At 44.4% G+C, this 14,057-nt stretch overlaps 1 protein-coding gene and 1 long non-coding RNA gene across 2 annotated transcripts in view; one reads left to right on the top strand and one right to left on the bottom strand.

Annotated features, from left to right (window-relative positions):
- PPME1 (protein phosphatase methylesterase 1) overlaps positions 1 to 7,675 on the top strand; it is an 86,136-nt gene extending 78,461 nt beyond the window's left edge. The window contains exons 11-14 of the mRNA XM_038568671.1: positions 735 to 779; positions 4,413 to 4,477; positions 5,072 to 5,139; positions 6,454 to 7,675. Coding sequence (XP_038424599.1) covers positions 735 to 779; positions 4,413 to 4,477; positions 5,072 to 5,139; positions 6,454 to 6,472 — 197 coding nt within the window. The 3' untranslated portion in view covers positions 6,473 to 7,675. The remainder of the gene's footprint in view (positions 1 to 734; positions 780 to 4,412; positions 4,478 to 5,071; positions 5,140 to 6,453) is intronic.
- LOC119877353 lies at positions 3,381 to 7,850 on the bottom strand. The gene is made up of 3 exons (XR_005375666.1): positions 7,671 to 7,850; positions 5,951 to 6,077; positions 3,381 to 3,781 (listed from the first exon to the last, which is right to left on the bottom strand). It is a non-coding gene; the product is annotated as an uncharacterized LOC119877353 (long non-coding RNA).
- Between the last annotated feature and the right edge of the window lie 6,207 nt (positions 7,851 to 14,057).

The following is a 14,057-nucleotide window of genomic DNA, read 5'->3' as shown; positions in this document are numbered from 1 at the left end:
TTCTGGTGGGAGTTTTCTTATGGCTCGCAAACAACCGCCTTCTCACTGTGTCCTTACATGGCAGAAGAGTGAGAGCAAACTCTCTAGTGTTTATTCTTAAAAGGACATTAATCCTGTCTTATGAGGGCCATTACCCATATGACCTCATTTAATTTTAATTCCTTCCTTATTTAATCTTAATTATTTCCATATCTCCAAATGTGGTCACATTGTGGATTGGGGCTTCAACATAGAATTGGGAGTGGAGGGGCAGATAAATTCAGTCCATAGCAGTGTAGGTATATCATCATCTGAGTATATCCTTGTTAAAACTACATACCACATGGGTAGTGGCTTCCAAAGTAAAGTACCATCCTCACTCATTTGTCCTCTTCTCTCCACACCAAATCCCTAAAACCTAACTAATAAGCACAAGCATCCATCTGGGATAGCCTAATTCTGGCCTGCCTTCAATCCTTAGTTAAGCGCAAGTCCACCCAGAGTGGTGTGAAGATATTCTGAGTATAATGGAAATTTTAAAAAGTAAAACTCTGTTTTCAGAAACCAGTTTAAATGAGCAAAAAGATTACAGGGGAACTTCATTCTGGAAATCTTCATGTGATGAGGATATACCCTTAAGGAGTTAGGATTGTTATTAACATGAATTAAAAATGTCATCATGTTTACAACTCTGTAACAATTTTCACACAACCTTTTTTAGTAAGCTACTTCCGGATTCTCCTATTTTGTTCTAGGTGTTGATAGATTGGATAAGGATCTGACTATTGGCCAAATGCAAGGTAAGTAATCAAGAAATTATATCCAGAGGTGCCTGGGTGGCTCAGCCAGGTAAGCATCTGACTTGTGACTTCAGTTAAGGTTATAATTTCAGGGTCGTGAGGTTGAGCGTCGAGTGGGGCTCCACACTCAGTGGAGAGTCAGCTTGGGCTTCTCTCTTTCTTCCCTCTCCCTCTGCCCTTCCTCCCACTCACACTCGCATGCACAGCTCTCTTTTAAATAAATAAATAAATCTTAGAAAAGACGTCATGTCCCTAGGTCCTTCTCTGAAGGCAGAGTTATGTGGAAATTAATGTTTTGCGATGGGGAAGTATAATGGAAAGAGCATGAGCTTTAGAGTTAAGCCCAAATTTTACATCAACATCCACTCCTGAACCAAACATTTCCCTTTTCTGAGCTTCAATATTTTCTTATATCTAAAAATGGGACTTAACTACCATCTACATCTCAGAGTTTATAAGGATAAAAATGAAGCAATGTCTTTGCAGAGTATATTATAAACCATTAAGTACCCTATAAATACATAATATTGTGAAGGAGATATTCTGAATACTGATCAGTATTTTTATCATTGTTGGAATTCTTAGGAAAGGGAAAGGTCCAGGATAATTGGGATGCAAAAAGGTGTAAACTATGTTTAGAAGACAGCATGGTGAGGTAGCGAAAGTAAAGACTTTGAGATTGGAAGAACTGACTTTGAGTACTACTTCTTTCATACTCATTTTATAACCCCAGGCAAGTTACTTGACTTGCCATAGCTTTAGTTTTCTCAGTCTATAAAATGAGAAAGTTTATGGGATCATGATATATAATGAGCAGAAAAGTGACATGCTGTACTCAGGTCCAGGTGCATCAGCCAGATGGAAGTGGAGGCTGTGGGACCAATTTTGTGGACGCTCTTGCTTTGGTGTGGATGAATGGCTTGGTAAGGTGAAATCAATAGGGATTGGTATCTTTTCGGTTATGGGAAAAAGAGATGCTAACTCCAAGGCCAAAGTTTCAGGCTTAAGCAGATTTTGTTCTTGACCTTCCTTTTTTTTCTACTTACTCTCTCTGGAAAATCTCCTGTCTTTTATTTACACCCTGATAACTCCCAATGCTAAAGGTCCAACTCATCCTCTCTCTTGAGCTCCAGATCTGGCCCATGTATCAAATCTATTGGACATTTCTACCTGGATGTTTATGGTCTCAAACTGTTCTTTTAGCTGTCTTCAAGCTTTCAACAGACAAGGGGGCTGTATTCCCTCACAATAGTTATTCAGAGGCTCCTGAATGATTTATCATATTCTGGACCCAGGGACTCCTACCCTACCCTTCCTCCAACTACATAGTATCCTGAAGCCTGGAGCAAGATCATGGTCTTGGACTATGTGAGTTTTATGGCACTGATGTTAGTAATTCTTTTTTTTTTTTTTTTTTTGATGTTGGTAATTCTGAGTTTAGACATCTTTACTTAAATTCAGTTCAAGCAAACCTTTCCTAAGCAGTCTTTCTGTGTAAGACCTATGCTTAATGCTGGACAGACAGAATCAAATATGGCCCCTGAGACTTATCTGAAAGCAGTTGATCTGGATGGACTACAATAGCATTTGAAACCATTTTTGATCACCAGCCTTGGAATCAAACAGTCCTGGCTTTGAGTCACTTACTAGTGTTATGGCCTCAGTGAATTGCCAACTTCTTTAATCCTGAGTTTTTTCATCTATAAAATAGAAATAATACTGTATCTCAATTCATTTGTATGGTGTTTGATGAGAAAATGTGTGTAAAGTAAGAGTCTGACAAATGATGGCTTCATTATATCCAGGAAGTATTCATGATTTCTCATTAGATGCCCTGCTATTTCCCCAGTAAGGATTATGCCAAGACTAGCTTCTCTTTCAGAGCATCCCATGACTATAAAAAGTAAATGGCTGGAGAGAGGGACATCCCCTAAGACAAAGGGAAATGGCCAAATTGGCATAGATTTCAAACCAAGTCCTTCCCAGGACTGTGTTTAGACCTGCGAAATTAGTTATGGATTCCTAGAAACCTAGCACTCATTCATGATGCAACCTAGGTAAATAATTTAGGTTGTCTGAACCTAAGGATTTTTATCTATAAGATGAGAGGGAAGAGTTTGACAATATGCCCACTTTATAGAATAATTGTGAGGATTACCTGTGATTATTTTATGTGTACCAGACAGAGTGTTGTTAGTATCTGTGAGTTCCCTCTGATTCTTTATTCCCATTCTTCCAAAGAGGAACAAAAAATGCATCCCTAGACATCAAGCCCAGGGTGGTATTGTAAGTGTTATCAGGTCATTCACTCAGTTACTCATTCAGGACTTATTAAGCACTTACTCAGTGTCTAGCCCTGTGTTGGACCCTGTAGGAATATTGAACAAGTAATGATATTAGGCTCTATTCTTGCAAAAATGACATACTCCTAAGGAGGCAAGCACCAGTGGCATATAAAATATAAGCTTACAAAACAAGCAGGGCACAACTTTCTTTGTGTTTGAATCCAAATGTGTTAGCAGTTGTATATTAGATACAAGACAGAGGGGATGAGGCTGACTAGGCTGGAGCACCCAGGGACAGACTACTGAAAGAGGAAGGGCATAAGCTGGGCCTTACTGATTGGAATGGTCTTACTTCCTCTACTAATTAAATAAGCAGCCTTGGGCAAATCACTTCACTAACCATGGTATTAGTTTCATCATCTCAGAAAAGAATTTGGTATTTGTCCTGTTTAAGTTTATAAAAATTGGATAGAAGAGTATTTTGAACAAATTTTAAAGCACTGTAATTGGGTTAGGAATCCTGGGATGTGATGACCAGGATTTCCAGAGCATGCTGCCTTATTTTGTAAATGGAGCCATTTAGGCTCTGAGAGTGTACTCGCTGTACTTAGAGGAGCTGTGGCTTCCATATCCTTTAGTCTCTTTAGGGATCTTGCTTTATCTGTCATCTCTGTTCACTCTTAATAGCTATCACATTAATGGTGAGCTTACGGTGTTCTACAAGGCAATGTGAGAAAGTGGTTAGTACAGTCTGGCATATAGTTAAGCACTCAAACAGTAACTTATTGTAATAATAAATTTCAAAATCCTTGACATACCCTGCTTTCCTCTCCATCCCCATTATTAACTCTCATGAGCTCCATGCCAAGCTTTTTATTTCCAGGAACGAGTATCATTTCATCCTTCTTTCCTTTGTGTAGGCTGTTTTTTTTTTTTCTGTCTCGGAAGACTTCCTATTTGATTATGAAGCCTCTCTTTCTGTGTTCTTCCATGTGCTCGGTTTTATCATAGGAACTACGTGCTACATTAGAATGTTGTCTTTTATGTTCCCCTACTAGACTGTAAATCTCCTGAAAGCAGGAACTGTTTCTTCCTATGTATCTGGCCCAAAGTAAATGCATGCTAAATAGTTGCCAAAGGTATAAATGAAGGGAAAATCATTTACCCAGGATTATAGCTGCAAGTATTACCATCCTTCTCAAACCTTGGTAATTGGGTCCAGACTACTGGGGAGGGGAATAGATAGATAGGAAGGTCCTGGACTCCTGGAGTGGCCTTTGAGACCACAGAGGTTGTAAGGAGAGGACCAAATAGGCCTTGAGGTCACCTGGATTTGTTTCCTCTCCAGGAAAGTTCCAGATGCAGGTCCTACCCCAGTGTGGCCACGCAGTCCATGAGGATGCCCCAGACAAGGTGAGTCTGGTGCTCTATGACTGTAAAAAGACAGCTATGAAAGTAACCGTGGCTCTCACAGAAAATAGTACAAACCTCTGAATCAGGCTATACAAATATAACTCCACCATCTCCCCAGACCTCTCCCTAGCAGTTGCTTATGGTGTTGGCTTTCCGTGTATGGGCTGAGGAGGTACTCGCACCCTGCAGTTTCATCCCAGGGCCCTCTGGTTAAGATCTTCAGCTCTACTTCTCTCCTTCCCCCAAAAGTCAGATGGAAGAAGGGAAAATTGGGATAAAAACTGCTCCCTAAACTACAGTCACAGTTGGAAGTTAATATGCATTCCTTCTATAGAATAAGGTACGTTGTAACTCTCAGGGGATAAATAAGCCTTCACATCATTCCTCTTGACTTCTCTGGAGCTATCCTTGGAAAGATGGTAGAGAAGAGTCTCATAGCCCTGCCAGGACTCAGATCCTTTAGATTTCAAATTCCCCAGACCTGTAAGATCCATGAATCCACTAAAGAGCATAACCTTCCAGTAGAAGCCCACAGGACCTCCAAACTGATCCCCTTTGCTAATATATAGCCTGAAATATCTCTCCCTTTTCCAGGTAGCTGAAGCTGTTGCCACTTTCCTGATCCGGCATAGGTTTGCAGAGCCCATCGGTGGATTCCAGTGGTAAGGAAGTAACAAAGGTTTAAGGAGCCCAGCAGTGCTGGCCCACTCCAACAAAAGATATTGACAATGTTGTAAATATTTCTGCCTTACCCCTGCCTCTTTGGGTTACCATGTCTTTCTTCTTCCTCCTCAACACAGCCCAGACTGTGTTTCTACAGACCCATGGTTGATAGTTTCTGTGTGCTTTGGTCTAGTGGGTTGCTGCTGAGCTGAGATTAAATTGTGCCTAGCCCCCACCTCACCCCACTTCTTAAGAAATCCCCCCACTTCTTGAGGTGCCTCCTTCTCTGAGGCAGCTGGGATGGGAATCAGTCTTTTTCCAGACTCTTAGAGAAGTTCTGTATGCCTTCCCCTGCTCTGCTGCTGAGGGATGCTAGAAGACCATGGAGACTGTAGAGATCCAGAGCAACGTTTTCAGCCTCCACACTATTGACATTTGGGGGCCTGTCCTGCGTAGTGTAGGACGTTTGACAGCATCCCTAGCCTCTATGCACTGGAAACTGGTAGCACTCCCACATGCACAAAGTTGTGATGAGCAAAAATGACTTTAGATTTTACCAAATGTCTCAAGGGAGACAAAATCACTCACAGTTGAGAAACACTGGTTTGAGTGGGGAAAGGATGCCTCTCATCCTTGGAAGCTTTCCATCTGATTAGGGAGACATAGTTGGACTCTTTGTTAAGGGAGAGGAGAAAGAGAGGCATGATTACCCAAACCAAACAGTTCTGGCCCCACCTTAGGGAGCTCTCCTAGTCTGTGCTGCTATATGCCCCTGATCCCCAGAGAGCCCACAAGCGTGATGAGTCATACCTGCCAGTTGGAAAGTCTCCTGATTTTGGTGAGGGTCCAGAGGAACTAGTCCCTACCCTCAGGAATTTTGAAGAAGAAATGTTGAAGAAAAATCACTTCTGCATTAGAGAATTCTGAATGCCAAGACCTGGTAGATAAGGGTGACAAGGCAGCATAGACGTTAGAAATGATGATAGGAGCCTGACACGGTGAGCCACACAAGTGACTCCCTTATGCCGAACCACCCCTCAAGCAACTAACCATTGACGGATACCAGGAATTAAAAGTAAAGACTTTGTTTCTCTTGATAATAGTGTTTGGACCCCTGGACCATTTGGTCACATTGCCAGTTCACAAAGAGCAGAGCGTATGTCTAGATCTAGATGGGGCTGTGGGGAGGTGGGACAGATCCTCAAGGGCCTTGGTGGTCATGAGGGCCCCAGGCTTCCAGGAGGAGAAGAGGTGAGCAGGGGAAAACTAGTAATGGTCTCATTTGTTTTCCCTTCTCTTTCCACTCTTTGCAGTGTGTTTCCTGGCTGTTAGTAACCTGCTATCCGTCCCTCCCCCAACATTGAGCTCTGTTGTAAATACATCGCACCAGAGGCCACTGTGATGCCGCTGTCTCCTCCTCACCATCCCGCCCGACCATGTGACACCGGCTCCCTATAGACGGGCTTCCCCAGATGTACAAACCCTTTTGTGTATTCCTGCTAAAAGCATTGTTTTCCAGGGCCTTCGACCAACCTCGGCTTCCTTAGTCCAAGGCTCCCCAGCTCCTACCCCTTCGCTGTGCAGGGGTAGCCCCTGCCTGTTATCCCTGCGTTGCCTAGGGTGAAGCCTCCATCAGAACTGTGACCCTGGGCCCCTATTTCTGGTATTTGGCAATGCACCTGGGTCCAAATGTCTCTCCAGGCTCAGGGACCTCCATTCCTTGAGATTGTTCTTGGCATGGTCCTGCCCTACCTCATGGGATGGATCATGCAAAGGGTGGTCCTTATTTTCCCCTTTCAAATAAAATACTAGTCAGGTACCTTTTTAATCCCAATCTTACTCTTCTAGCGTTGGAAGACTCAGAGAGGCCAGGATCCCATCCTTAGGAATAGGGAGGGGTGGTGGATAGCATCACAAGAAACCAACCTGAAAATCAGGTCCAGTCAGTCCAAGCACATGGCCTCCCATCTGGGGAGAGCCCACTGTCCCTCTCCCACATGTCTGGGCACCTGCCCTGGGCTGAGGCCAGGCTGCTCCAGGGGCCTCTTGAGCCCTCACCTGCCACAGAGCAACCCAGGTTAAATACAGCCCGTGCACAAAGCCATAGGCTAAAGCCTGTGGAGTTGTTTTTACGAATCAAATTTAACCATTTCATACTTGGTCCCTGAGGTGTGCAGAGTGCCCACTTGCCTCTTCTAGACTCACAGCTTATCTTCGCCATTTGTGGTTTCCATGTCACTCTTCGTAGAAACAGGACAGCCCAGTATCCTCAATCTTTGCCCTCTTCCAGCTGCCTCATCACAGCACTGCGGCCTCCCCCTGCTGCCCAGGCACGCCATTTCCAAGGGCAGGAAGGGGCAGTGTCCTGCAGCCCATCTTTTCTGTGACTGTCTTAGGTGATGCGTGGCCCCCTCCACCTTTCCACCCAACAACTTCCTATCCCTGTCCTGCTGCACGGTCCAGAGTCTGGGACCTACTTTGTTTCTTTGTTATTTATGACCTTGTTTAAAGAAAATAAATATCTCCCAACCTTTATCGATCTTGTTTTTTTCCATGGAATTGTCTTTATTTCTGCTGATCTGGGAGCAGGGGACAGTTTGTTGGATTTAGTCACTATATGTCTCCAGAAACCCCTTTCCTGAGCCCATTGGCATTTTCTGCTCTGCCCTGCTCCTCACATCCAGAATTCCCAGTAGAATGGGCAGAGCCAGCCTCCACTGCAGCCAAGGAGACCTGGATTCCAGTTCCATTCTTCCAGTTATGTGCTCTTTTGACTTTGGCCCAGAACAGGACAGTCTATGCACTGTTTACGTGAGTTCCGACACTCATGGCTTCACATCTACCAACACCAGAACTTTACCCCCAACCCAGATCATCTCCTGAGCTCTAGATGCTTTAGGTCCGTCTGCCTCCTGTCTCTCCTAGATGACCAAAAGCCACTCATACTGAACATTTCTAAAACTGAACTAACCTTCCCCCTGAAATTTGTTCTTCCTCCCATGTTTCCTTGCTCAGTAAGTGGTAGATACCACCATCTCTCTATTGTTCAAGTCAGAGGCCTGAGCTTCTAGATGGCTCTTACACCTGTATTCCAGCTTACCACCAAACCCCTACCCATGTTCTTTTTCAACTGTTTCCCATCCCACGGCCCCTACCATAGCTTAGGCCTCACCTCTCAGCTAGATTACTCAGTATTCCTGCTGGTTTCCTGCCCTAGTCCCTCCCTTGGTCATCCCCTCTATACTATTGGAGTCTTCTTCCTCTTAGGCCTTGGAGCCAGGCTGCCTATATTGGAACCCAAGACCCACTCCTTACAGGCTCTATGAGATAGCCCTGTACTTTCTCCTTGTGCTGGAGTTTCCTCCTCTGAAAAATGATCAACAGTACCTCCCTCACACAGTCTTAAAGACTATATAAGTTAAAATAGGTTAACTGGATCTCTCAGTAACTAGCACAGGGTAAGCACTTAATAAATAGTTCATGTCATGTTACTGCTGTATTGTACTTAAGGAGAGTAGTCTGTGGACCAGTAGCATCAGTATCATGTGGAAGCTTGTTAAAGGTTTTATCTGCACCTCAGACCTTTTGAGTCAGAACTGATTTGTGTTCTAACAAACACATTAATTCTGAGAAGTTCTGGTTTAGATGTTCCCTTAGTATATCAGGGTAAAGCATGAGCTCCCTAGCAGAGAAGAAAAGCGCCTTGTGTGTGATCTGATTTCTCCCGCCAAGCTCTTGGGGTAGGGGGTCTGTGTGGAGGGGAGATGGTCCCTTGCTGGGCTGTGTCCTCTCTCCACTGGAGGGCAGCATAATCACACGCATGGTTTTCAGGAACACATCAGCATTTCTGTTCACCAGGCAAGTCATAATAGTCATCAAATTTTGAATGCCATCTAATTCATTTTGCACACATCTCATTTATTTCTCACAGCATCTCTATGAGGTAAGTGCTGTTATGTTCCTTTTACAAGTAGGTAGACAGGTCCAAATTCACACGGCTCAGAAGTGGTGGTATCAGAATTAAAAACCTAGGTTGTTTCCTCTCCGTGCTACCTCCTGGACAATACAGGGGACCCTGGGCAGAGACCATTTTGGTCGAGATACCAGACTAAATAGCAAGAAGATGATGACTAGGGACTTGAGGCTTTTTCAGACTTGATGGACGGAGACTGAGAATGAATGATATGTTAAGCTTTGGGTTAGGTTCTATGCTAGTCACTTACATCTTTTTCATCTTTGTATCATTGTGAAGTATAGACATTACCCCCACTTTAAAGATAAGGAGAGGGGCAGCCCTAGTGGCTCAGCGGTTTAGCGCCACCTTCAATCCAGGGCCTGATCCTGCAGACCCAGGATCAAGTCCCACATCGGGCTCCCTGCATGGAGCCTGCTTCTCCCTCTGCCTGTGTCTCTGCCTCTCTCTCTCTCTCTCTCTGTCTCTCATGAATAAATAAATAAAATCTTAAAAAAAAAATAAAAGTAAGGAGACTAAAGCTCAGAGATGTGAAATGACTAACCCACAGCCATGGCTAGGAGATGGCAGCATCTTTGCCCTCTGAGTGTTCCATTGTACCACAGCAGGGAAGGAACCATTCATATGTTCACAGAGCATATCTTTAATGAACACCTACTATGTGCTGCCCATAACATCCTTGTGAAGCCTACATATCAGCAGTATGAACTCAAGAAGGAAACAGAAGAGACCCCAGACCCTTTGAATGAAGGATTTGCTATAGAGCCAGAAGGAGCATGTTTGGTCAAACCAAAGGCCATTCTGTCACACATGCGCACTAAAGAATGTCAAAGGAGAGCTTCCTGGAAAAACAAGGTAGGCAAATTTTGGGGTAGCCATAGACCTATTGGGGAGGAGAATCTTGAGGTTGAGAGTACTCAAAGGCATGAAGGGAGCTGGGTGTGAATGACTTCTTGTCTTATCCTCTTCTAAACCTGCTGTTAGAAGCACGTATTTGCTGGTTAAGAAAACCTGAGCACCTATTCTATACCAGACTTCCGATGGACTTTGGAGACAGATAAATAATGAAGCCCTGCAAATGGGCTCATAATCTAGACAGATTATTATAGGAACAGTGACCACATTGTGTAAAGAGGAAGGAGACAACTGAACCTCTTTGAAAACAGGTCGGGCGGAGAAGGCTGTATAAAATAGGTATCATTTGAATTGAGCTTTGAAGCATCATCGCAAGGTAGAGGTGGAGAAGGAAAGGAAATAAAATACATTGGAGGAAGAGGGGACAGCATACAAAAACCCAGCACACTTGAAAATCAGTCTGAGAACTGGTAGATTAGTATGAGTAGAGTGGTTGGAGTAGAGGCTGACAGGAGAGTCAGCAGGAGGCAGGACATAAAGGCCCTGAGTGGCAGGACTGGGGAGTTGTCAAATGAACTTCAGTATCCTGTGGAGATGGACTGGTCTGCACCAGACTCCAGGCAGGGAGATAGTAAAGAGCAGTGTAACAGTGAGGTAAAAGGCAAAGGTATACTTACCTAGCATAGTTGCCACCACAGGGATGATAAGAGGAAAGGCTTATTATCTTGCAGGTGGAATGAACAATGCTGAAATTCATTTGGACAATGAGATGCCAAGGACCCCTCAGTTGGATTCAGAGGTCTGTCATCAGAACGAGGGGTAGGGAGTTAAAAGGTCAGGACTTTAACAAGGGAGGCTCAGGAAGAGACCCTACAACAGGAGTAGAGAACGTGAAAGTCACACTCTCCCCTGCAAGAAGAGTTTTTGACTCAACTCTTCTGCCCCAGTTGGCTGCCCCACTAGTGGCCAGAATCACATTCTCAGTCTGGCTCCAGGGCTCAGAAAGTTATATAAACTCAAGAGGCTCCCTTATTCCTAGAGCTGGTTTCCTCTCCCAGTAGTTTGCTAGAAAACCCCAGCCTGTGGCCAGCCAAAACCTTGGAAATAGACTAGCCAAGTGCCTGATCTCTTACACATGGAGGAAATACTGCTGCCTTCCCCATAAGGTGATAAGCACATGAACAGGAGGTTAATGGTCATTAGTTATGCTCCATCTGAAAGTGGGGCAAACTTCAAAGAACATGTAGACAGTTGTTATCTATGGGAATCCATCTGAGCCAGGCCCTCAACCCCTTAGCTAAAAAAGACTGTCCCCTTAGCACTTCATTCCTTTGAAATAATCTTTGATTTCACCAAGGGCGACCTGCTTCATATGCAAATATGTCCCTGGCAGGGACCAAGGAAAGGAATAAAAGAGGAGTGCAGCAGACTGTCCTCCTAGAGGGGGAGAAAATTGTGGGAATCTCAAGGTGAGGAAAAAAAAAAAGTCTAGAGACAGGTTAGTTAGAAGCAGCTGGTGGGGAGAAACTCTACAGTCCAGATCCCAGCTCTTCTAGCTCTGCAAATTTAGGGAAGTTTTTTGTTGTTTTGTTGTTTTTTGAGCCTCCTTTGCCTCCTTTATCAAAAGGAATAATTGCTCTAAGACAAGAGAAATAAAATAGCTGGCACAGAGTAGCCACAAATGTTTGTCTCTTCCTCCTAGCTGAACTGATTTCATAGTTTTGCTAAGTGTACAGCAGTCTGCCTACAAATGTCCCTTCTCCCACCTTACCCCCTCTCCTTTGCCTTCTCCCAGTTTGAACAGCCAAGTCCCCAAGACTGGAGACTCTTTGAATGAATGGTTCCATGAAAAGGCAGCTTGTGCTGGCTGCCCTTGGCACTGTTGGACAAGGGCCTCCCGGGATTAATACCCTCTCACTTCCTTCTCCCAGACAGCTCTCCCTGCTCCCTTGGGTGCAAAAGTGAGGTGGTAGCTGGTGTCCCCCCACACACACACCCAATCCATAGGCACTCATTCTCTTTCCATTGTGTTCCTGGGGCTCCATTGTGGAAGCCCTCTCCTCCCACTCTAGCCATAGGGCTCTGCCTTTTCTCTCAGCTCCCATGATTCTTAAGGTAACACCACACAGCTTTCCACTTGATTATATCCAATTAGCTAGTCTTATATTTGGGAGTGTGCTAACTTAGCCTCAAGGGCAGTGAGCAGGCCTTCTCATTTTCTTGGATTCTCATGAAACATGTAGCACAGAGCTGTTCACACAAAAGTGTACAGTGTAGCTCTGTGCAATTGAGGTGACTCATTTATATATTCAGCAAATACCTACATCTGATAGGATTCTTAACCATTAGGCCTTAGAAGCAGAAAGGATAGACCTTTCAACACCTGGGAAGGGGTTGGAGACTCCTCTCAAAAATTATTGGCTTTAAAGATATTACTGCCAATGGGAGCAAAACAACCACAGCAAAATAACAGGTAGTGCAGGCAACAGATGGCTAGTTAAGATCTTTGGAGACAGACCTGGATTTGAATCCTGCTTTGCCACTTTATAGCTGTGTAACCTCAGACAAGCTACATATTCTCTGCCTCAGTTTCTCACATCTGCAAAATGGACATAATAGTACCTATCTCATTGTAAGAATTGAAGGAGACAAGTATACCCAAGTTCTTAGCACAGTGCCTGGCCTCCAGTGCATGGCCTGTATGTGGCCACTAGTTGTAATGATGTTAGTCATTTACTTAAGAGAATATTCCCTGGAATGAGACTTGAGTGATCTGCAACAGCTCAGTTGGACAAGGCTGTTAGAAAAAAGGCTGAAGAACAGTGCAAAAAAGAAAGAAACAAAATTATAAACAAGCAGCGCCCCAAACCACAGTCAGTCCTATCTAGAATTAGCTACCCACCCACTCAGCACTGTTGGGGCTCCAAAGCCTACCACTCTGTAGTAGGACTAGTCAGAGTTTCTGAGGGCACAGAGACTGGTGCAAATATACAAGAGTAAGGCCTTTCCACTCTCCAGTTGTGGTACAACAGTATAACATTTGCTAACCATTGAATAGAAAGAACACGGGTGAAACAGACAGACCAGGCCTCAGGCCAAGCTCTACTGTAACCCCAGGCAAGCCACTAACCATCCCAGACTGTGCTTTCCATAAGGCCTGCTCTCCTTTCCTCCCTGGGTCGGTGAGATTCAAGAAAAATGCTAAAAGTATTTTGAAAACTGACATACTGACCAAAAGTAAGGTGGGACTCATAGCTCTAAGGACAGGCAGTCCTGTTTGCACAGCCCTGCCTCCAAGCCTCTCCACACCCTCAGCATCTTCAAGACTTGCTTGGTCAGTCTCTCCTTTCCATGAAGCCTCTGAGGGGCTTCTCAGTGCTGTGTTCCTGTTTCCACTTGTGGCTACACTTTGTTACAGTGATTTAAGGATCTGAACAGGGTCAGCATCTTAACTCTCCTCTCCATTCCTGGGCCCTGCAAGGACTGGCACTGTTGGCTAAATGTAATTTGGATACTCTCCTTGGATAATGGATAAACAAACAAGGCTACCCCAAGCCACAATAGGGCCCACCAATTCTAGACTGCCGCACTCAATAATTCATCTCTTACTGCACGCAACCTTTTCACGTTTTGCTTAACTTACATTTAATACTAGATGCATTTGTCTCATCTCCCTACTGGCCATCAGCTTTAGAGACTGAATCCTGTACCTCTCAGCACCCCAATAGCATGCCTCGGCCTAGACCTGCCCCTGGGAAATGCTCAGTAAGCATTTATTGCCAGACAGTTCTTAGGCCTCAGTCACCTGATCAGGATGTGTGAGAATTGCCACATGCCAGACTTTGCAAAAGTAGTGATTCGAAGCACAAGGTTTGGAGCCAGACAGTGGGACATGGGCAAGTTACTTAACTGCGCCTCTGCCTCCATATCTGTAAAACAGGCATAATACTGTATTGACCTCATAGGGTTGGGATGAACATTAAGTCATTGATACATATAAGCCCTTAGAACAGTGTCCATCGAACAAAAAACTCACCCAGTTCACCATTGCTGTTACTAGCTGAGACTGACGCTGCAGTTTTGAGAAGG

The sequence above is a fragment of the Canis lupus genome, chromosome 21 (assembly GCF_011100685.1).
Source record: "Canis lupus familiaris isolate Mischka breed German Shepherd chromosome 21, alternate assembly UU_Cfam_GSD_1.0, whole genome shotgun sequence".
NCBI lineage: Eukaryota > Metazoa > Chordata > Mammalia > Carnivora > Canidae > Canis > Canis lupus.
This window is presented reverse-complemented; position numbering and strand designations above follow the sequence as displayed.